Raw genomic sequence first — 24,871 nt, 5'->3', positions numbered from 1 at the left:
GTCTAGAAGGGATCGAACCCCTCTCAGACGGTGGGTATCCCACCCTATCCTTGTGCCATCATATGTGTTGGCAGAACCTTATGCCCAGCCTTTTCTCAGGTCTTAAATATGGGCCATTGTCTCTTTTCATTTTCAGAGGTCACCAGCTTGGTGCAGAAAACCATTAGCAAAAGACAAGCAAGGAAAGTAGCATCAACACAGAATAGAGAGGAAAATCCAAAAAGAGAAACCACAGTTCTGAGACCCAACCACATCCCTGCACCTCCCAGACAGAGAGAGATTCCCACTTCACCCATGCTCATCGCAGAGACTGAATTGCAGGGCTGGCAGATCATGCTGACGAGCTCGCGCAGCAAGTCCTCTAGATCACATGGAGGAAAACTGGGGGAAAGGACCCATCCTCACCCAAATTTACTGGGATACATCATGGGAACATAGTAGTGGGAGGGGAGAGTAGTAGTGGTCACAGTAAAAATGGGAGACATGAGAGTGTCAGCCTGCCTCAAACCACATTAAGTGCACAGCACTATCCAAATTCCAGTTTGAACGCTAATCCTGGGATAGAGGAGGGACAGTTGGGACATGTGAGGGAGATTAGACAGTGTGACAAATTCCAGGGTATTGTCGCTGCTCCCATGGGGGAGGGGGCCTTGCCATGAGGACTGGGAGCAGAGACCGCTATCTGATTGTCCCCCTCGGGATGGTGCACAGCGGGTGGATCTCATGTGGAAGGAAACCCTCAGTGGGATCAGTGACGACAATCTTGGGAGAACGCGGTATGCACCCTTCCATCTCTGTCCCCTCTTTCCTCTTGCCCCACTCAATCCTCTGTGGTCCCCGATTAGTCGGTGTATTTCTGTAGGGTAGAAGACCCCATCAATACTGACCATACTGGGATGAGGAAATGTGAGGCCTACCCAGATGGAGTTCATAGAACCACTGACACGAAGAAGAACATGCAAAGAGGCAAAAGCCCACTGTGGAACCAGCATACGCGGTACAGTCAACTACAGTCAGATCCAAAGATAAAAATGGAAGGAGGACTGTGCAGTTTGCCAGATCCTCCCTGGAGAAACCAAGAGCCGGCTGGAGGCTCGCAGCAGAGAACAGGAGGGCTGACGGATCCTCGGCGAACACATGCTGTGTTCTCTGTTGTGCAGGGTGGAGAATAAGAGACCCGGGAGAGACTAGGAGTCGGACAACGCGGTCGGACCGAGAAGCACAAGCCAAGAGGGACCAGACTTGGGAACACTGTGAGGACTCGTAGAAGACTGCCGGAAGGCACGCGAAAGCCACCTGAGCAAGCCGGTAACACCACAAAAGGTACCTGGGTTACCATAGCAGGTGGTGGAGATAAAGGAGACTGAAGAAGACGGTTGGGGAAGACTGAAGAACCCCATTTCACTCATATCCGTACTTGGGGGTGGGGGATACTAAGAAGAATACATATAAGAAACAGTGCCTGACAGGTTAGTGAACGAGACCTGGGAACAACATACGATAAACCTGAGAGAAGGGTCTGGGACCCATACGAAGTTGGGGGAAGCCCCGCATGAGCAGCACACGGGGGTCAGGGATCCACATAAGTCAGAAGAAGCCTGCAACCAAGGGCCTCCCCACAACAAGTCGGGGAGGTCCATAGACAACATACACGTGTTTGGGACCCACACAAAAGAGAGAGAAGTTGCAGCCGTTCAGATAGCTGGAAGTGCTTGCAATGAGGAGCAGGTGATTTCTGGGCCTTGCAGAGAGAGTGAAAAGATGCACTCTTCTACGACCAGAAACTGGCGATGTAGTTCAAGCAGGACAAGTGACTCGATGGTGCCACCAGTTTTAGGGTGGAAGGAATCTCGCAGAGCTCTTCCCTGTTGATTAGAAGGTCGAGATTCAAAACACATTGATATTGGCTGAGCTAATGCTGGTTTCTGCAGCAGCCTTCAGCGTCCCTCAGTCATTGCCTTCTTCAGATCTCTTCAGCTCCAGTGGGCAACTTGATTCCTTGGTCTCCTTAGATCCCGAAAAGGGGCTGGAGCGTCCCAAGCCCTCCAACAAAAACACTTTGCAACAATCAAACATGGAAGTGGCCGTCAAAAAGTAAAGACTGCCAACAGCCTGCTCAAAAATTTCCTGGAAAGTAGCAAAAAGGAACTTGGAGTAAAGAGAATGGGACACAATCCCCACAGCTGCAAACTGTTAAATCATAAAATGGAGATTACCACTCAATGACATAAAAGTGGAAACCGAAAAAAGTGAGGTTTTTTGCTTGATTTTCAAGGAGCTTTTACGAAGTTGGCAAATTCACATTTCTGATATAAAACCCCTCCCAAATGTTGGGGGCCCAGAGAAGTAGGTGGAAGGACTTTGTAGTCTGTTTTCTTGGGCATGGCTTCAACATGCCCAAGTTCACCATGAAGCGAGTACATTACAGACATACCCCTCTGGCAAGGCAAGCACCTCCTCTCCAGCTAGCTCTCCTCTTGATGCTGCGTCACATAGAATACAGTTGAGTTCCGTGATAAATTTGGCCCAATTGTACCCATAGCTCCCCCACCTTTTTCTTCTCAGAACTTCCTGTGCATCTTACCTAGCCCTTGACCTCATCCCAACTATCTACTGGATTTTGCCTGTCCCTACCACTACTGAATGTTCTTTCATAATCCTCCTTTGCCTCTCTGACAAGCAAAGTGCTTCTTATGCCATTAACTATAGCAGGAGGCTCTATATAAATGCAAGGTAACATAACAAAGGTCCCGCACTGGTAGATCGAGGGTCTCACCAGTGTGCCCAAATTGACTTTGCAAAAGGGACCAATGTGTTCCCTCGCAACACACCACATAAGGTGGGGAGAGCTGCCATCGGAAAGCATGAGGATAGTCAAAACTAAGGGGAGATTGAGAGCCAAAACTAAGGGGAGAGGTCTTCCCACACTGGAACCTTATAAGAAGGGCCCAGTGTTCCCAAAACAAAAGTAATTGCAGGAGGTGAACGAAATAAAAAGAAAAGTTTCTCTCGTCTTCAAAATCCATGAAAAATAATCCCAGTGAGTCCAGCAGTGCTGTGAGGCTCTGGCCAGAGAGAGCAATATTTGCATCAAGAAACCTTTTCTCATGGCGAGGAAGTGGCATTGCTGACAATGGAGGGTTTGCCTCTAGCACATGGGAAGGTGGAGGACGACGCAGGGCTGACAATGGAAGGTTTGTCACTGAAGGAAGCACGAGGAAGTTGGAGGAGGCAGAGCTTTCGGGGGGAGGGTGGGGGCAATTCAGGGAGTTTTGCCATAGTTGGTGGAAGGAACTGCTAAGGAGCCTGTGATGGAATGGGTGACTCCATCTTACTTAATGCAAAAGAGCATGGTAGCTGTGGATACTCTAGACTTTCTGCTGGGCAACGGTTTAGTCAACTTTGCAGTAGGAGGGGAACCCCAGGATGGAAAATGTGCAGCTGTGCGGTTGCCCAGAGATGGGTGGAGTAACAGGTGGAGTAAACAGCATTGGTACTTAAGTCGATGGCAGGTTTAGGATGACACTGAGGCCTGTTCACCTGTGCCTGCCATTGCAGAGGGGGCAAGGCAGGCACTGGTATCCCATGGCAAGTTTCAGCCCCAACCCTGGGCCCAGACACAGCCCACATCGACATGGGCCTTGTCCAATTGAGCTTGCCAGAAGGCACTGGAATGCGTAACACCTGCAAGGAGCCAGTGAAGCATAGTGCAGTAAAGAAAGGTTGGCCTCGCCAATGCACAAACCCGAGGCATGGTATAACTAGTTCTAATGCACCCAGGTCAGCTTCACTTGTTCTCCCTTCCACAGCACTCTCAAGGAATGGGGGTACAATGAGGGAATGTCAGTGGGCTCCTCACTAGAAACCTGCATGTTGTCAGTTCTGGGCAAACTAGCATAAGCAGGCCTGAATCTCCCGGGCTGCTCAGCTTTCCCAGACACTTCTGTGTATACTTCACCAGTGACACCATTCACCAAAAGGGCTTTGTTCCCATCACCATCATCACTTCTGCAGCTTGTGGCTGGTGTACTGATGTTTGGGCAGGCCTCCTGGGTGGACTGAATGATGCTTCATGCTACACGGAGTACGACGTGCATTCATCAACAGTATTTTTTTTTTTGCTGCACTTATTGCCGAAAATTGCCATATAAAAATATGGGAGGGAGCATATAAGGGGTAGGGTGGGGGTGTTGTATAGGGAATACATAATGGGGGAGGGAGTGATTGGAACCCTCACTTCTTAGGAGGGGCCGGGCTTTGAGAAGGAGGGGGCGGGGCATTGGGGAATGGCCCCTGCAGGTTGCGCAACACAGTATTTCTATATAGAACCCAATCCTGGCGATTTGCATGAAAGCAGAGAGCATTATGGGAACAACATAATGTCCACAATTGTAAATGTTAAACATGTCTTAGAATAATGCATTAGGAAAACCCAAACAATGCACTCGTCTGTGTTGATTGGTCACAATATTCACCCTAATAAAGAGATGTCTGTAAAATGCAGGACATGTATAATAGATTGCTCAGCTGCTTAACAGTATGTGAGGCTTCAGCAGTTTCAGAGGCTGACCGGCCCCGCAGGGGGCGCTAGAGGGACAACCTACATAGCGGGCTGTCCCTCTGGCCACCCCCTTCTGGGGGTTGGGCCAGCCTCTACTCTTCCTCCTCTGTCTAGGCGTCCCCCTGGGCCTGACTTCCGGTCAGGTTTCTGGGTGACGCTTATCAAGGCGGTTGGTCAAGGGGATCCGGGGGTTTATTATGGCTGATTTATGACATTTATTTTTTCCCACAGATGAGGCAGTGTGGCTGATCGGCCACTCATTTGTGACGCAGGCAGAAAGGAGGGCCAGGCAATGGACGGTTGGTCCCAACCTAGGTTTTAAGGTGTCTGGGTGTGTATGGTTGGGCACACCTGGAATGAGGTGGCACTCTATGCTGCCAGGCATTCACTGGCTACTCCGGTGGAGGCGGGCACCAAGGATGATGTTAATTCATTTTGGGGGCAACGATTTGGCCACATTGGGTCGGGGACGCTTGCTGGCCCAGATACAAGTGGTTTTGCGCATAGCAGCACAGGAGTTAGCGGGCACTGACATTTTTTGGTCTGAGGTGGTGCAAAGACAGGTCTAGAGGGATGCCATTTCCTTGGCGGGCATGGAAAAATCCAGGAAGCGTTTCAATAGAAGCGTGGAGAAATTCAGAAGGGCAGAGGGCCTGGGTTACGTAGGGCATTGCTGCTTGAACTCCCTGCCTTCCCAATTCCATGCAGATGGTGTTCACCTATCTAACAAAGGCAATTACGTGTTCTTGACAGCTATACAAGTGGCTCTAAGAAGGGCTGGATGCAGATAATTGTTATGGTGAGTATTGTCTTAATGTTTGTTTGTTATGGTAGTATTGTCCTAAGGTATGAGGGCATTGGTGGCAGCGTAAGCCACCACCAAAGCGTGGCGGAGTATCGGGTGGTCCTAGCCAATGAGGGACTTTCACGCTGCAGCTTCGGCGGCAGTGGCTCAGGATTGGCCGGGCTCTAGCCGATCCATCGATGGGCACTGACTTCCCTTCTTTAGGGCTCTAGGCCAACAACCTCCTTGTCAGTGCCCCCGAGTGTCCTGCTGGTAGTAACCGGTGTTAGCTGGTAGTAACCAGAAGCTTGTCAGCTTTTGCCAGTGGCAAATAGGATGACACGGTTCACCCTTACCTGACTGTAATGATATATGTGGCTGGGACCGTCCCAAGTTTATTGTCATGCTCCAAATAAACTGTGACCTTGTACATTCCAAAGAACCTTAAAAAGTTGTCTGTGGTTATTTCATCTTATGTGTGTTGGACTTGCCAAAGGAGGTGGGGGTGTCCAATGGGGATCTCCCCGCTATGCATGCAGGCGCTAGTACTTTTAAGAATGGGTTGTGCACTGGGAGCAGCCTTTGCTTCAACAAGCAGACTGTTTTCAGAAGAAGAGCACGCGCGAATGCCTGAAAGCAAAGCGGTCTGCTCGATGAGGCACAGGATAAGAATGGGTGGGAGCAGCCTGTGCTGCTTCAACAAGCAGTCTGCTTTCAGCGAGTCTTCTGAAAGCGGTCTACTCAATGAGGTGCAAGGTCTGCTCGGGTATGTCTGGGACAATTTTTTGCTGGAGCGCCACTCCGTCCTGTTCTGGCTCATTTCCTGCACTGGGGGGTCCCCCGTCGCTCAAAATAAAAAATAAAAATGTGATGATTTTTTTTCGTCCAAACATTTTCTGTAAAAAGTGCCGCGAGAAAAAAAAGAGCGATGAATGAACATAGAACCGCACAAGGTCCTTGCATTGCCATATGGCATTCAGTTGAGAGAAGGGAGCTGAATACCTCGGGAATGGAGGATGACCTAGAACGGCAAATTCTTGTAGGTGACTGACTATGCAAGAGGGTAGGAAAAGGACAGGAGCTGGATGAAAAGGCTGCAAATATTGTAGGAGTGGTTCCCCAATTGTAGAAAAGGATCACTACAAGTTGAATTCCACTATTATCTTCAGAGTTGAAAGTGGAGTGAAAACAGTTGAAAAGAGCAAAGGACCTAATCTGGGCCAGAGTCAAATTAATGGGCCAAATGAAGGCCAGCGATATCGCATGGTTAGGAATTGTGAACTTTCTATAATCCTCTGAAGACAGAAATCCAATGAATGATGAATGAATGATTCACTGCAGGCCACTGAACCTGAAGCCCGGTTTCGGCACTGTGGGGATACATCATTCCCTTGCACCCCCTTCCCAGGTGCCTGCAATGCGGGGAAACCCGCCACCTCCGGACTCCTGACCTGCCATTCCTTTCCCAACATGTAAATCATGAATACCCACACGCATACACACGCACATATGCATACCACTACCCCTCCTCAAACCCCCTCCTTACCTCAGCACCGCCTGCCCCGTTGTGCTTGTTCCCGACATGCCGCTGGTCGGTGAAAATGGCCTGTCAGGGAAATGGTGGCGAACAAACTGGGCATTTCCAAATGATCTTCTGTCTGTATTTACAAGTTTGACATTTTCATCTGAAATCTGCCCAACACTCCAAGGAAGGAACGGGCTCGTTGTGTTGGAGAATGTGTATTTGACATGGTGTAGACTTATAGAAAATGCATGTATCCACCACTGAGTATACAATGTCGATATTCACCTAGCTGAATAAAGTAAAAGGCCAAAATCGAAGCCTTTTCAGAGGATATGAGGTCATATTAGACAGCAGATATTCTATTAACACTGCTTGAAGCAACTGTTTTTGGAAAATCACACAAAATCGCAGGTAATTCTATAAAACATAAAAGTGCACCACAGCAGCTTTTTGTAGTGAAAATCGCATTTCGTAGTTCCAGCTATCTTGTTCCGGTCTAGTGCGCACTAGAGTACCGAAAATGCAGGGTTTCTGATGCAATTGTTGGCGCTGGGAGAACTGATGAAATTGGCAGGGATAGTGTAGTAAAGTAGGTTCTCCAGACACACAGGTGCATTTCCATGGAAGCTACTTTCATTAAGTTGCCTCTTCAGTTACATCTTTATTTGGCATTAAGGCGCAGGACTCACTGGTGTAACAGCAGGGTAAGAACCTTCCACACACACATTCTCATCCACTCAACTGATGACAACACACACGAACACACACACACCCACAAACACACACACATATACACTCTCTCACACACACATACACTGGCTGGAACTTGCTCACAAAAGCAGCCACATTTTTGAAGTTCTAGTTCAAACGGGGGTGGCATAGTGACTGGCTACTGGTGACAGGAATGCAGTAGTCTTCTGAGGGTATCGGGTAACTATATCCCTATGTATATGGTCACCTTATATAATGTTGCTGGGAAAAGGTCTTGGTGACATTATATAGGTGACCATATATATCGGGGAGTGGCGGTTGCGGGGGGAGTCCCCCGGTCCCCTTGAAAACAAAAGAAGTGTTTGGGAGTTGGGGGTCCCCCGCATGTTCCATCTAATAATGTCCCTGCAAAAAACAGCCATTTTTCTGTGATTTTCTTTTGCATGGCGTTATTTTTGCGGGGACATTATTACATGGAACCCTTCTTGGTACACCCAATGCTGTATATAGTGTTGCATCATGCTGCAGCTCAAAGATATGGTAGTCAACTTACTCCTAGCCTTTCCTGACACAGGTTTCCTTTTTTATTGAGTGTATTTGGCAACTTGCTGACTCTCCTTGAAGGAATAACACATTTTGGGCTTTTTTGATGGACCGAGGAGGTGTATCCTCTACGCTCATCAGGTCGTGAATGCAGAGGTGGCAAAGTTCATGCATGTGTCACACGCTAAAGTTTTGCTCTTTCATATCCGACAGGCCCTGTTCAAATGTGAAAGAATAGCATTGTACTCCCCTCTTGTCTCTGTAAGCGTGTCATTGTTCTCCTTTGCATCACTGGTTTCCAAAATCGGGTGTTTCCTGAATTCGTATAATTTACCTCTATCAGCCGACGTCATCATCCTCATTATCCTCAGGTGATGTTGTTGGTTGTGAAAAGAGATACCTGTACCAACCCACGTCCTGCACCTCTCCATTGTAAGTCATTTCTCATGGCATGTTAATGGATCCAACCTGCAACTGCTCTCCCCCTTCATCCTGAGAGTGTGTGCTGGCACGCCTCCGTTTTTCAAAATGGTCTCTTTTGTGTAGCCACAAGAAGATGGCACATTTGTTGTGGACTGAGTTACAGCCACTGAAGGCACTGTGTTGCTGAACAATAATTCTAGGAATTGTTTATTTACAACTTCAGAAGCAACAAGTATTTTGTCTGGCCATAAAAGGATCGACGCACCGATTACAACCGCTAAAGGTAATTTAATTTCCTCTAATAATTGTTTTAGGTAAGCAACAGGTATGTCTTGCCACAAAAAGATGACTTGTTCAGTTGGATTCCAGGAATGTGCTTATTTTTTTATCTCCAAAGAGCTGTAAGAATTTTTCCATGCAAGCAACAGATATTTTGTCTGGCCACAAAAAAGATGAAATACTCAGTTACAGATACAGAATGAACGTTCCTTCCTGACTTCAGGCATTTCTGGGATTTTCTTATGCTCAGTCTGGCAATGTCGCACAAGCCCATTTTAATGTTCTACATCTCCCTCAACTGAATCCTATTAATGTTCTATACCTCCCTTCAGTAAAGTAAAATCCATTCCCTCAACTGCTCTAGCAGTGGTTTGCCTTTGCCTATACCTCACCAGGCTGATTCTAAAATGGAATCACACATGCCCTATGTTTATCATATCAACCCAAACTATCCAAAACATTTTGACCAAAGCACTGAACATTTTCAAAAACGCCTGATTCAACAAAAATGCTCATTATTCCATCTTTTGGCCTACGGCCAAGTATGTCGGCCTGCCCCAATGAGGAGTAAGGTTGAGTGGAGATTTTTTTGGGGAAAATGTTAATGAAAGGTACAGTGTTTTCTATCTGAAGCCACTGGAAAGGCGGTGGGTGGGAAGGGGTTGGCACTCAACAGTTAAGATGTGCAGGAGGCCCTGAATCCTGTTCTGGTCAGGTGACTAGAATGTTAAGTAGTGTGATGGTGTTTTAACAGATTATTCACATTTTCTTGCTCCACTTTTCTTAAGAGAACAGACCCATTGAAGCTGGGTGGCACTGCCACTCAGGGCTAGAAGATTGTGGTAAAGGGTATTGTAGAAGTTGGGCTCTGAATGTAAAAATGTATTGGGGCAATACTGAGATAAAATAAACACATTTGCTTCTCGATGGATCCTATACTCCTTGTGATCCCAGTTATTTTGGGGCTAAAATATGTGCTACTAGGTCATTTTGTGTGTTTGTCAAAAGATCTTCAGACTTACGTTTAATAGTAATTGCAGGATAAGTGCAAAGACAGAACTGTAGGCTAAATGGGTTAAATAGTGTAACAAAGGCGGCAGCATACGTACCTTATATAACCCAAATTAACTTAATTTGTCTTCGTACGCAGACCTACAGATAAGGGATGTATTGGCCCCTTTGACTCCCTAAAAATAGGATAATACTCGGAACAAAAAATGGTAAACGGACACACAAGAGCCTGTCCCCTTTCACCCACAAAGCTCCATTGTTATGTGATCGTTATTGAGATTTATACTGCACAGCGCTGCCTTTTCATGGTCTCCAGGTGCTCAGTGGGATCTGAAAAGGAGGGAGGATTGGGGAGGGGTTAGTTAGTGGGACAGAGCGGGATAGCTCAAGAGACCCTTTTGATGTACTGTTGGTTGCTTCATTTTGGAAACACCGGTCACTGTGTTGGGTTTGTTTCTAGATGGTATGGGTAAGGTGGTGTTTTGGTGTGTGGGTCTATATGGGATTGTTTTGTGTCTGTGACGTAGTGCTGGAGATTTAATGTGTTGGGTTGAGTGAGATTACAGAGCGGATATGCTGTTTGCTGTGTGATTTGTGCTGTGATGGGGTATGTGTGTTGTATTTGGTGGTTGAGCAGTGAATTTGTAGGAACGTTGAAGGATTTTAGTAGGGTTAGTGTTGAGTGAGGTCAGTGTGTTCTTATAAATTGCATTGTTTCGACTGGGCTGAATTCCTAATTTTGCTGTCTGTCAATATTATGCTTTCCTTTTGTTGGGCTAGTCCAGTTCATTTTGGTTCGATTTGGTTTTACAATGGTTTGTGGTTCCTTTCCTTTTTTTTGCGGTCTGTTTTTTTTTCTCAGTAGTGCTTCTGTTTAGGTGGGTGAGTTAAACAGCCAGGTATTTAGTAGTTTTCTGAACAGTAGGTGTTTTTCTATTGTTCGTAGTTCCTTGTGCAATGAGTTCGCAAAGTTTTGCTGAGATGCAAGAAAATGCTGATCCGCCATATTCCAGTTTTGAGTATTGCTTTGGTTCAAGGCGTACGTCATTGCTGGATCTGAGAATTCATTCCGGTCTGTAGATGCACGTGTTTTCCTTCATGAATTCCGCCCCTCTGTGTATTTTTCTGTGTGCTATGCAAAGATTTAGAAGTGGATCCTTTTTTTGACTGGTAGCAAGTGAAGGATTGTCAATGCTGGTGGTGTGATGTGTTCTCTCTTGTTGCAGGAGTAGTCTTAATGCTGTGTACTGTATTCGCTGTATTTTTATGATTAGGTAAACCGGCATTTCCAGGTAGTTGCTGTTGGCCTAGTCTATTCTCGATGTAACGAATGAGATGACACAGGGTGTTCTATGTGGGAAGGTGCGAAAAGGTAGAATCCATTTGATTGTGCATACGTAGAAGCATTTCTTTACGACTGCTTTGACTTGTGGTTCAAGTGTCATATAATTGTTCATTAATATCCTGAAATTTCTAACTACTTTTGAAGGTTCCATATGTAATTTTGGTCTGAAAGATTGGCATGATCATGATTTTTGTTTTGTCCCAGTTGAGGTTTAGGCTGTTGGTGCTTGTTTGAGGCAGTTGGTCAGGGTGTGGTCTTGTTCTCCAGTAGTGTTAATGTTATAGATGATCTGTGTGCGCTCTTCGTAGTTGTAGCAAGTGAGTCCATGTCTTTTCATGAGGTTGATGGGTGGGGTCATGCAGATGTTGAAGAGTAGCACTGAGGGGCGTGAGCCTTGTTTGCCCCACGGGTTGCTTGCGTGGTGCTGACTTCAAGGGGCTTAGCCAGGTGGTTTCCGTTCTTTCTGTTAGGAAGGAATTTACCCATATCATGTCGTTAATCTCTATTTCTCTGACTCCTTTGTTGTCTGACTCCTTTGATGAGTGTTTGATGGTGGACTGTGTAAAAGGCTGCGGAAAGTATTAGCGCTCAGATTATATTGGAGTCGGCGTTAGTTTTTAGATCGTCCCAGATGGACAATAGATATGTTTGGACCAGAAGTATACATAAGGCCACAGGAAGAGGCTACTATTACTGTATAATCTGAAAACATACAAATGTATCTTTTAATTTGAATAAACAACGAGGTGAAAAGAAATATGTATTAAAAAAGCATTCCTGTTTTACAGTTAAAACCTGTTTGGGAATGGGAAATTTGTTTACTCACAAAAAATTTTACTCTGAACTTTAAAAAATAGTGAGTAAATACTCCCACTTCATAATCTTATCTGGACCATTGATTTATGTATGTATATGTCTTTTCTTAACCAGAGTTAAGGTATGATCACCTTCTTGCCCTCCAGCAGATAGATCGCAGTACCTAAGCCTGAACCTTGCCAGATGCTATCTGCGGCCAGTGCGCACACATTCCTGTGGGAGATCAGCTCCGGACTTGTGCCCAACGGAGCTAGCGTCAGGACGTTTGGCAGGTAAGAATGGCTCCTGTCCTGTATTACCTGCAACTCTGTGCCGCAGGCGGGATGATTCAGTGCTCTGTGCCCTGGAAGTAGGTCACTTTCTTTTCAGGGCAGACTATTTCCCAACAGTAGGCATTATTACCACTTGGGGCGGGTGTGCCAGCTACTCAGATTGCTTGGAGTGTGGGCTATATCTGTCCGTAAAACTCCACCATCCAATAAGCATTTGGCTGCTCCTTCCCCTCCTTCAGCTGAAACGTACCTTTTTGTCTGTGGTTTCCCTTGCTACTGCTGGATCTGTGCCTCTTTCGCTCAATTTTGGATACCAGAGAAAACACATTTGCTCTCGCATCTTTTCATATTGAGAAAGGACAAGGACGCCACGTAACTACTGCCCCAGGTGTTAAGATCTATAATCACTGTCCTTAAAGGCGCTCAGGCCTATGAAATTGGGCTTCAAGCCATTAGCACCCGGCACATCCTACAGCCTTGAGGACTATTGCGTAACTGGCACTATGGATGGAACCCTGGTTGCTTTCAATAAGGATTATAACTGCTAGTTCTGTATCATTTGGCATTTTCCAACTAACCTGATCTGATGGCTTTTGGGATGCTGCGCCAACCCGATGGTCGCATGCTACACTCAATCTGTACCGCTATGCACCAGTACCCTCTTCTCTCATTCTTGTCCCTGTATGCTTGCCTTTCTTCTTATTAACTATACTTGTTTATTGTCCTTCACATAACAGAGCCTTAACTGGCTGTCACCTGTAGGAGTAAATTCACAGTTGAAATGTTGAGTGGCCCATGGGGCCAGATGTACGTCAGCTTTGTGTTCAAGATCGGGGAGGAGGTGTAATAGCAGCCCTTCACCCCATAATGTCACCAGAAGTGACATCAAAGGATGAAGCCATGCTGTCCTTGATACTGAAGGGCATCATGGTATGGGACACCACAAGCCGTAGAATGAGCAAAGGACTTTAGTAACATGGTAAAACATGCGTTTGGGTGAAAATGCATTACAAGAAAACTGTATTTGAATATTAGCTATTGTTGCATTGGCAAAAGATGCTCAACTAAATCTGCAGATACTACTCCGTTATCTGCTGTATATCGCCACTGAGCTGCCTGTACACCAATGTGCGCTGAGGGCATATAGTATTCCGTTCCAAGTGATACAATATCAGGATAGCATGTTAAGGAATCACTTGGATACCATTCAGTTTGTGGAGTGCATTGCAAAAGGTGCCCGGTGCATGGTACTCTCGACCTCCCTCTCCTACTGCAGTGCCTGCCCTGTGGGGGTGTGGGCCACCTTCCTAAGTGCCCTGGCTCTTCTGTGTACCATCCAAGCATAGCACCGCATTCTGCTCCATTGATACATAGCAACGTGTACCGTGCATCTGTCTATAATCTTTTTTAGGGCGCTCACATAAAAGGGAAGAAGCAACACTAGGGACCACTAATCTGTAAGAATAGATCCCAAAGAGAAGAGGAAACCTGTTTTTTTTAAAGTATATATAGATCTAAAACAAAGCCGTTGCAAAACGGTGTACATATCATTTTTGTCACTTTTCAATGAGAAAAGGGCAATAGTTTTTAGATGGTGTTTCCACAAATTACCCAAAGGACTGGTGCTTTGTTAGTGTGCTAGTGTGCATTTTTGGTTCTGTTATTCTCAATTGCACTCTAAAACCTGCATTTGTCGGTTGCTCATGGCCCTGTGAGTCCCCATATCTACTGTAAAACCTGCATTGTATTGTCACTCATGGTTCTGTGACTCACAGTTGCACTGTAAAACCTCCATTTGTGAAGTGTGTGGCTCTGTGATACCAAATTGCACAGTAAAATCTGCATTTTGTGGTCACTAACGGCCGTGTGATGCCCACATCTACTGCAAACCTGTATTTTCCTTGCCTGTCGTCCATGGCCCCGTGTTCCTTAATTACACCTTACAACCTGATTTTCCTTGCTCTACTGCCAGGTCTTCTCCTGCTCACACTCTCATGTGCCCTGTCTTGCTCTCACTTTATACTCCTCCTCCCAAGGAAACTTTAGGCCTTTCCCCCCACTGTTACTGTTCACTCTTTCCATACATTACTCATACTCCCGAAGGAACATATCTGTCTTCCCTATCCCCCTCCTCATTCCCACTCCACTTCCCGTCTTTCCCACCACCCACAAAAGGCAAATTCTCATCTCTAACCTTCAGCCTCTATACCAGTAATCCCATCAACCGCCCCCCACATCCCAATCCCATGTCCCCCACCACCCTTACAACTGGTCTCCGGAATGCCCAATCAAGCTGCAAGAAACTATTCTTCATCATTGACCACTTTGTTTCTCACGACCGTCTTCTCTGGCATTCTCATGGCCATCACAGAGCTCTGGATCACTGCTCTTCACTGTGCTTCCCCAGCTTCCTTATGTACTGACTCTGATGTCTTTTCTCACGCCCTCTCTTGCCTATTAGTGATGGTCTGATGGGCCTGATGGCCAGCAAGCCCCACACCTGTCACATTCTAGCCATTATTGTTCTAGTACTCTGATTCGAATGTACTGCCACACAACTCCTCCCACTCACCATCCTCCTGATTTATCGGCCCATTGGCCCCCTCAACTCCTTTTCGGATCTGGACCTCCTTCTTCGCACAGTTCCCAATGAAACCTTATAACACTCGTGGCAGACTTCAACCTCCCTAAAATTTCTCCTAATCACCAAGTTAAACGCAACTCCCTAATTTCTAACAACTTCCTTGCCTCCCTCCACAACCCACCAAGTCACTTGCAAGGTACATTTCTCGACCTTATTTTCCTGTCCGTCTAAACTAAGCCCCGCAATGTAAGGTGTCTGCCTCATGCGCCATGCATCTACAACAAACTTTCTATGAACAATTGCATCCTAACTTTATCTCTTTACAAAGAAATTCTTAATGGATATGTTTTCATCTTTTATTATATAATTGCTTGATATTCAGCCTTTGCCATTAATATGCAGTCTTCGCCTAAAATTCAGAACACGTGTTTCGACCTAACATACATATCTTCATCCGGGCTTGAATAAACATTTGGTTCTCCTAAAAGGATCACCCCTGGGATCCGCCGCCTCAAAGCCAACATGCAGCATCACTTTAGGGAGTGGTGCAAGGACTGTAGTTCCTCTCTTTTCTTTGCATATAAGAATCTCTCCTTCACCACAGATTTTGACTCTGCTAAATCATCTTATATCGCCAACCTCATGTCAACACTTTGTTCTTGGCACCAAAAACGTTTCTCCGTGCTTCAAGTAATGCTAGCTTCGCCTAGCACCCTTTGCTACCTCTTCTTCCATATAATAAGCAATCTGGGACACACTGCGTGCCCTTCTATCCCTCCCTTCCCTTTCCGGAAAAGGCCTTGTTTGATGAGTTTAAGAGCTTCTTTGCTGAAACTTTTGAACTGTTATTTATTTTAATATCACCTTTGATTTCAGAATCAAGGCAGTTAATCCATATGCCGAAGCGTCTGGGATCAGCTAACATCACGCAAAGTAGAATTAAGCATTTAAATATTCTGTGAGAGAGGAATATAAATAATGCAACAATTGACACATCCACATGGTTTTGCCTATGAATTGAACATTTCTTTGGATTGGTACCTAGGTAGCATTATCCTTTGAAGCCACAAATGCCTAAGAAATGCGATCTAATGCTGGTTAATGCCTTGCATCCATTCTTTGGTCACCAAATGTAATGTGCAGCCTCACATGTCTTGCTGTCATCAGAAGCCTTGCACAGCCTCAAATGCCACTGTAATACCAGTTAAGGATTGAAGTATGCTATAGTCACCAAATGTAAGGTGCTGGCCTCACATGCCCAGTTGCTGTTATATTATGCCAACTACAGCCCCAAACCTCTTCGTAATCCCATCTATTTCCAGTTAATGCCTCCTCCTATGCATGGCATAATCATTTGTTTTTTCATGTAGTGTTTCATTCCTGAGTCCTCCCACTAAAAACAGGTGTTGGTATCCCCATTTTATGGTACTTGATTTATCATCCTCGAAATGACAAAAGGCTAAGTCAACCATCCCATAGGATTCGAACTTGCAAAGGACATGCTGGCCCTTTGTAGGAGGTAAGCACGTTACTTTTGAGCTATCTACCGGGGCAGCTCTGATAGTTACCATGTATGAGTTACTGTACAGGCTCACATGTTACCACCATATGCCAAATAGAGCCTCAGATACCACAGGAATACCACCCAGTGACAGTTAATTCCTCCTATGCATGGCACTGGCCCAATTTATGTTATTTAATTATTTTCTAAAAAATGTCGATTTGAAATTTTCCAAACCCTGCAGAAATTATTTCTGTTTTTAAAAACCTACTGTGTTTTTGTTCAGTGTTCTGGCTCAAAGTGCTTCATACTTTGACACAGCTTTTTCTCACAATAACTTTTTGTGGAGAATTCCCAAACCTCCATACAAACTGAAATTTGCATCGTTTCAGGTATTACTAACGTTTCTTATGTGTGCTTTAAAATGTGCCAAATGTCCTTTTCGAGGGGATTGGGTCCTCCGACGTATTCCATATCTATGACAGTAATCACCACAGCTGTGCTGCTTCGGAAAATCTTTCGGCATCTGCGTCCGGCGTCGATAACGTCGATACGCTGTCCTCGAGGGCCTCCGTCGAGCCGACGTCATCGGATGTTATAAGTAGGACGCACGACGCCCGTAGCCTCAGTTCCGTTTTTTCCGCGAATGTGTTCGCTTCGGAGATTTCGGCGTGCCTCGATTCTACTGAATCCTGTTCTTTCAGTTCTTCGGACCTGTTTCTTTGTTGCTACTTGTAAGCATGATGTCTTCGGCTTCTTCCACCCCGCGGTCCGGGTTTAAGAAGTGTCTGGTGTGCGGGTCCAAGATGTCGATAACGGATATTCACAACGCTTGCCTCTGGTGCCTCAGGGAGGACCATGATACGGATGACTGTGTCGACTGCCAATCGCTCACATCGAAGGCCTTGCGGGAGCGTAAGAAGAAGCTGTCGGTCGGTAAGGTGGCCAAGCCCCGGACGTTGCGTTCCACTGGTCTTTCGACGGACGATTCGAGGGGAGACCCTCCGCATCGTCGTCGTGAGTCTGGGGGTTCTCGGTCTGGGACTCGGTCCCGCCATTCCTCTTCCTCGTCGAGGCACTCCAGGAAGCGCCGTCACAGGTCGCCTTCCCCGTCCTCTTCCGAGGACACCGCCCGTCGGCGGGTTGCTTCCGAAAGGAGATGTTGGCGATTTTTCAATCGCATGCTCCGGTCCGTCCGTGCCGTCTGAGGACGCCGGTCGTGGCCGTGCTAGAGACACCGCTCATCCGCCTTTGGGCTTGAGCAGTCGTCATGCCCACCGGGCGCCTTCGAGGTCCCGGTCGGACAAGGATGGTCGCTCTAGGCATGCCCGTTCCAGGTCCCGGCCCTCGACGCCCTCGAGACTGCGAGAACCTGTGCAGTTTTTGAGGAAGACTTCGGCGGCGCCGCCAAGGTCGTCGACGGACTCTCTCGAGGCCCCGCTTCAGAGGAAGTCGTCGGCGCCCAGGCTGTCGAGAGAGACGCTCGGGGCTCCACCCTCGAGGCCTGTGTCGACACCGGCGAAGCTGTCGGCGCCGCGCTCGACGTTGATGCCGATTCCATAGACGCCCTCAACGCCTTTCGAGGCGGCTTTGTCGGGGATGCCTCGTGGTACGGGGGAATCCCCCAGAAAGGCTCTGGCTAAGGCAAAACGTGTCTTTGTTCCTTTTTCAGTTCACTCTTTCCAGACTCTGGATTATATTTCTGAGGTGGATGAGGGGTCTGAGGAAGGTGAGGTTCCTGATGGCCTCCTTTCTGGTCATAGCCAGCTTGAGGACCTGCGCCAGTCATTGCATGACGCCAGTGGGCTCGACACCTCTCCGGAGGTGGAATTTGGTAGGCCTGAGCCTGGCACGCATGCCGACTCCTCTTATCGGCGCCTGATGTTGAGGGTCACGGATTACCTGGGGTGGTCTGCCCCCCCTGGGGATTTTCAGCAGGATGATCTGACTGATATCCTCAACCAAGGTCCCCCGACTGACCCGGTACTGCTATTCCATATGGCCTTGCAGAGAAGGGTGGCTGCGGCTTGGACTTCTCCGGAGAGTCTCCCGGCAGTGAGCAAGTCCTTGCCGAAGAAATATCACCCAGCAAGTGGCGACCCCTGCTACTTGACCAGCCACCCTACTCCGGAGAGTTTGGTGGTGCAGGCGGTTACGGCCGGCCCCAGCAAAGCAGGCGTCGTACCCTACCATCCCTCCTGATAGGGACGACAAACGTTTTGACGGCTGGGCGAAGAAGGTATTTTCTTCTGGGGGTATGGCGCTTCAGTGTGCCAACTCCATTTGTGCCTTTTCTCGTTTCACGCATACTCTGTGGAACTGTATTTCCCTAGCGGCTGATCATATTCCCGAAGGGGAGGAACGGGATGGTTTCCTTGCTATTGTGCAGGATGGCAAGGATGCGATGTGTGAATCTGTTCAGTCGGGTCTGGACCTGGTTGATTGCGTCAGCCGGTCCATGGCGGCGAGCACCGTGATACGCAGGTTTGCGTGGTTGCAGAAGTCGGGGTTTGCTCCTGATATGCAAGCCCGGCTCCTCAACATGTCCTTTGATGGTGACCATCTTTTTGGCAGCAAGGCTGATGAGAACCTTGAGAGGTTACAGACCTCCAAAGCTGCAGCGAAGTCGTTGGGCGCTGCAGTTCGCCAACCTCTGCTTTTTCATCCTAGGGGACAGCAATGAAGGGGAGGTTCCTTTCGATATTACTCGTCCTTTAGTAAATCGAGAGGAGCTGCAAGTCAAAGGGGCAACCGTAGGAGTGCCAGAGGTGGAAAACAAGGTACTCGAGGTGCCAAGGCCGCGCAAGCAGTTGCTTCTTTGCCCTCAGACACTGCCGCAGCCGCTTCAGCTCTGTCATGAGGCCCATGCTTCTCCGGTCGGAGGAAGGCTGGCGCAGCATCTTGTGGAATGGCGTGCCATTACTTCAGATGTGTGGGTTCTGGAGATCATAGCCCACGGCAACTGTCTTCCTTTCCGGGTAGAGGCCTCACGACAATCCACCAGAGAATCTCTCTTTGAAGAGTCTGGATCCGCTCCTTGCGCAGGAAATTCAATCCCTGCTGGAGAAAGGCGCCATAGAACTGGTGCCTGTAGCGGAGAGGAACAAGGGATGATATTCCCCTTATTTTTTGATTTCAAAGAAAGATGGGGGATTGAGACCCATCATGGACTTGAGCAGTTTGAACAAGCTCCTCAGGAAGGACAAGTTCAAGATGGTTACTCTTTCTCAAGTCCTCCAGGCCCTTCAACTTCAGGACTGGTTGGTGTCTCTCGACCTCAAGGACGCTTATTTTCATGTGACGATCCATCCAAAGCACAAGAAGTACCTGAAGTTCGTGGTTGGTGACTCGCACTTTTAGTTTGGGGTCCTGCCGTTCGGCTTGACCTCTGCCCGAGGGTCTTCACCAAGCTCATGGTGGTGGTGGCAGCGCATCTCAGGAAAGGGGGAATTCATGTCTACCCCTACCTGGATGATTGGTTGGTCAGGGCACGCTCTCCCGAGCAATCCTGGATCATCTGTCCGTCACCTGCCACTCCCTCCACAAGCTGGCCTTCTCTCTCAACTTAAAGAAGTCCCACTTGACGCCAACACAGCGGCTCCAGTACATCGGAGCGGTGCTCGACACATCCCTGGGGCAGTGTTTCCCTCCCCAGGTAAGGGCTCTTCACATTCAGCAGATGGTGCACAAGTTTCAACTTGCCCAGACGCTCCCGGCGTTCGAGTTCTTGAGGTTGCTCGGCCTCATGGTGTCCTGCATTCTTCTGGTGCCAGAGGCCATGTTGCGGATGAGATCTCTGCAATGGGCCCTCAAGCTTCAGTGGTCACAGTCCTCCGGCAGGGTGTCGGACCCCGTTCAGGTGCCGCCCTCGGTCGCCCAGGACCTTCTGTGGTGGGCCGTCAAAGGCAATCTGATGAGGGGGGCTCCATTTTGGCTGCCCTGGCCGGAGGTGACGATCGTGACGGACGCATCCCTCATGGGATGGGGAGCTCATGCCAACGAGCTGACAGTCAGCGGTCGTTGGTCTCCGTCGGAGTCCAGTCTCCATATCAATCTGTTGGAGCTGAGGGCCATCAGGCTTGCCCTAAAGGCTTTTCTGCCAACTGTGCGAGGAAAGAATATCCTGATACTGACGGACAACACAGTGGCCATGCACTACCTCAACAAAAAGGTGGGGGCAGGGTCACTTCCTCTGTGCAGGGAGGCGATGCAGCTCTGGTTCTGGGCCATCCAGCAGGAAATTTCGATCTCGGCAGTTCATTTGGCCAGAGACAAAAACGAGACGGCGAACGCTCTGAGCAGGCAGTGCGCGATCTCTCACGAGTGGGAGTTGGTTCAGGAGATTCTCCTGGAGATCTTCGCCCTTTGGGGGACCCTCAAGTGGATCTCTTCGCCTCCAGTGTCAACCGGAAGTGTGAAAGGTTCTGCTTGCAGGAATTTCCTCCAAGAGGAGCCTTAGGAGACGCGTTCGTAGTGGATTGGTCGTTCCCACTGCTGTACGCGTTTCCTCCAGTCCCCGTCATCCCGCAAGTGCTGCGGAGGCTACGGAGTTTCGGTTCCTCGATGATCCTCATTGCTCCGGCATGGGCACCCGGACCTTCTCGACTTGTCCATCTGCCCTCCACGTCGTCTTCCCTACCGAGACGATCTGCTCTCACGGGAGGGGGGGTCAGGTTCTCCACCCAGAGGTCAGATCCCTCAACCTTCACGCTTAGCTTCTGAAAGGTTAAAGTATAAGGATTGGGACCTCCCTGAAGACGTGATGGAGGTGTTACTTTCGGCCAGACGGCCGGCAACAAAATCCCTGTACCGTTGCCGTTGGAGAAAGTTCTGCGACAGAATGTGAATCCTTTTTCATGTGACATTCCTGTGGTTCTGTCTTTTTTGCTTTCTTTAGCCCACAGGGGCTTGCAAGTGGGTACCGTTAAAGGTTACCTGGCAGCGCTGTCCATATTTAAGCGCTCGTCTGAGGAGTGTTCCTATTTTAAAATTCCTTTAATTTCTCAGTTTCTGAAAGGGCTGACTAATGTGTTCCCTCCGTCACCTTTCCAGAGGCCCGGTTGGGATTTGAACCTTGTTCTGAAATTCCTTATGGGTTCTCCGTTTGAGCCTTTGCATTTTTGTCCTTTGAGACTGTTGACCCTGAAAACTGTATTTTTAGTTGCAGTCACTTCCGCTCGCAGAGTGAGTGAGTTACAGGCACCTTCAGTTAAGCCACCCTTCACTGTGTTTCATAGGGACAGGGTTGTCCTTCGAGTTCGTCCTTCTTTTCTTCCGAAGGTGGTGTCGGAATTTCATTTAAGCCAGAAGGTTATTCTTCCGGCATTTTATCCTCCTCCGCATCCTGGTAAGGAAGAGGAGAGGCTCCATAGGCTGGATCCCAGGAGAGCTTTGAGTTTCTACATTTCACGCATGTCCCGGGTCAGAGTGGACGATCCTCTCTTTATTGGTTACAGTGGAAGGTGTTTGGGACAAGCTGTGACTAAGCAGACTTTGGCCCTCATTACAAGTCAGGCGTTAAGGGTTTAACGGCGCCGTCGGGGCTGTTAACCCTTAACGCCTGATTCACACTTTAACGCCTGCTTTTTGCAGGCGTTAAAGTCCAAGGCGCTAAGCGACCTTGGTGCTAATTACGGCACCGTAATTTACGGAGCCGTAATTAGCGCCTTCCCCATCCCCATTGTGCCCTATGGGGCAAAAATGGGAATGGGGAAGGGCAAATGGTGAATGGGGAATTACCGCCCCACTCACCTTGGAATGGGGCGGTAATTCCGCCATCCACCATGGTGGAATCCGGCATGGACCATGGTGCTAATAGCACCATGGTCCACCGCCTGACTTGTAATGAGGGCCTTTGTCTAGATGGATTATCTTGGCAATTTCTGAATGTTACCGTCTGGCGGGTAAGGACCCTCCGGTGGGTTTACGGGCCCATTCTACTAGGGGTATGGCTGCCTCTACCGCCCTGCAGAGGGGTGTTCCTATTCGTAACATCTGTGATGCAGCCACATGGGCTTCGGTCCATACTTTTGTACGACACTACTCCCTAGATTCTATCCATGGGCAGGATCTGGCCTTTGGCAAGGCGGTCCTTTACTCTGCAATTTCATTCTAAATTTGTATATTCTAAATTCGTTTCCCTCATCCTGACGTTGGTACTGCTTTGGAAGTCTGTCATAGCTATGGAATACGTCGGAGGACCCAATCCCCTCGAAGAACAAGTTACTCTCTTACCTGGTAACGTTCTTTCGATGGGATGGTCCGACGACGTATTCCATATCGCTCCCTCCCTGCTTACCCCGCTACAGAATTTCTTATGCGATTGCAGCTTACGTTTCCGCAAGGCTTTCTGTGGTCATACTGGCAGAAGATTGGTGCCACACGTTCTGGGAAAAAACTACAACTGAGGCTACGGGCGTGGTGCGTCCTACTTATAACATCCAGTGACGTCGGCTCGACGGAGGCCCTCGAGGACAGCGTATCGACGTCATTGACGCAGGACGCAGACGCCGAAAGATTTTCCGAAGCAGCACAGCTGTGGGGATTACTGTCATAGATATGGAATACGTCGTCGGACCATCCCATCGAAAGAACGTTACCAGGTAAGAGAGTAACTTGTTCGACTAGACCCCCCAAACTCCTAATGATGTGGTATTTAAATATATTAATTTTTTATCAATATTACTTGCTCATTGCACTTTTAAGAATATCAAATTATTTTTCAGGACCTGAAACCCCCAATGTCTTTGAAATTGAGGTGTTAGTGTTTTAGGAGGCTATGAGTTTTTGGCAGTGGCCTGTGGTCAATGCAGCCCTCGGCCACAGCCCAAAGTGAACATTTTAGGATGGAACAGCAACCATAGATGGGAGTGGGCATATGTGTACCTAGTTGTACTGGGAGTGTAAATAGTTCTGCCATGTTGGGCATTTGTTGACCATGCAATGAATAAGGGTGCAATAGCATTCCAGTATGAAATTAGAACCATGCTGGGTCAGGAAGAATGTTAGGCTTTGAATTGGATGAACTGTTTGCACTGCTGAAGAGGTTGGGGCCGCTGTAAGGATCCTAATTAAATTAGATGCATTAGAGACGTACCTGCTCATGTGTGGTATATGCAACATAATAGCTGCCCTAGATGTACCAATTACCTTATGCTATATCTTCAAACTCCTCAATCTCTTTCCCTTTTAGTCTTTGCAGCCTGCTTCAAGGAAACAATTGTTAACACCTATTTTCAAGAATCCTTCAGCTGACCCCAACAATCTTACCAACTATCACGCTGTTTCTCTCCTTTCCCACAATTCTAAAATGTGATCTGAACTGCACACCCTTCCTTCTATCCCGTCTGCCCTTATCCACATCTCAAGCTTTCTTACTTCTGCTCACCACCCTAAACTTTCCTCTATTTTAATCTGACTCAAGCCCTTCTCTGCTTTTGATATGGTGGACCACTCCCCTTTTATCCTGACCCTTGCTCTGCATGGGTTGCCTCTTACCTCTTCCATGCATCCTTTTCCATTTGTTGGCACTCTGCCACCTCTGATTGAACCCTCTTCCATGTTGACTTTCAATGTTCATGGCTATCTACTTTTCACCCTTTATATCCTTAGAGCCACTTATCTCCTTTATGCTATCCGACCACCTAGATGCAGACAGTATGCAAATCTATAGGTTAGAAGTAGGGCGAAAACCTATTCTCCATTTGGGTATATGACTGTCCTCCTGCGACTTTTTCTCAATTATGTCACAGTAAAAAGTTTTGTGGATCTGTACTTCACACTCTCCGGAGTAGAAAGGAGATACCCTCTCCTTTAAACATACAATGTTCAAATTTGGCATACTGCAGTTTTGTGCAGTACTTAAAGAATGAAATACTCAAACATTTTGAAAAAAGGAACTATCCCATTTAATTTAACCTGTTTAAAGAAAACAATAATGAATCACAGGAAAAATGGCCTGTATAACTAATTAATTATTGTATAATTAGTTATACTTTGTATATATGTATAATTTACTAATTGTGTATATACTTAGCTCAGGTTTGAGAAAGGCCAGAAGGCTGAAACACGTCAACAGTTGGGCACTGATTTTGAGTAAATATGGAAGAAAAGTTCTTCGAGTAATATTTTTTGAGTATTTAATTTTTTAAGTAGTATGCAAATCTACTCCTTCCCTGCTTTACTGCTGTCCTCTCTGCCCACATACCTGTTGGTTCTCTGCTTTTCACTACTGGATAGCACATATTTGCCTTATGCTCAACTCCTCCAAAACTAAAGCAATCTATCTTCATGGCTCCACTGCACCTCCTCCCCTCTCATTTTCACCTGACCTGCTGCCGTTCCCTTATTGTTTTATCCTGACGTAGTAAGGTGCTAATGCAGGCTCGCGTCGGTGCCCATCTGTAGCGAGATTGCATCGTTTTTAGGTTGTGTTTCAGTATTGTTTTAGGCTACATTTCGCATGTTGGGGTGTGGTGTGGGAGGCTTAGGGCGCAGGGAAAAGGGTTATTACAAAA

At 47.5% G+C, this 24,871-nt stretch overlaps 1 protein-coding gene across 7 annotated transcripts in view; it reads left to right on the top strand.

Moving 5' to 3' along the window:
- The window catches only part of TEN1 (TEN1 subunit of CST complex), a 528,532-nt gene that overhangs the window by 101,242 nt on the left and 402,419 nt on the right, over positions 1–24,871 (top strand). For 5 of the 7 annotated variants that reach the window (XM_069654719.1, XM_069654721.1, XM_069654725.1 and 2 more), the window contains exon 2: positions 12,145–12,270. In XM_069654719.1, the coding sequence (XP_069510820.1) occupies positions 12,182–12,270 (89 nt within the window). In that variant the 5' untranslated portion in view covers positions 12,145–12,181. The remainder of the gene's footprint in view (positions 1–12,144; positions 12,271–24,871) is intronic. The other 2 variants (XM_069654720.1, XM_069654723.1) reach the window with 1 other exon arrangement.

This window comes from Ambystoma mexicanum, chromosome 3q (assembly GCF_040938575.1).
Source record: "Ambystoma mexicanum isolate Mex_15411 chromosome 3q, UKY_AmexF1_1, whole genome shotgun sequence".
In the NCBI taxonomy this organism is placed as follows: Eukaryota; Metazoa; Chordata; class Amphibia; order Caudata; family Ambystomatidae; genus Ambystoma; species Ambystoma mexicanum.
Note: the sequence above shows the minus strand (reverse complement) of the source record. Positions and strands in the feature narration are given on the sequence as shown.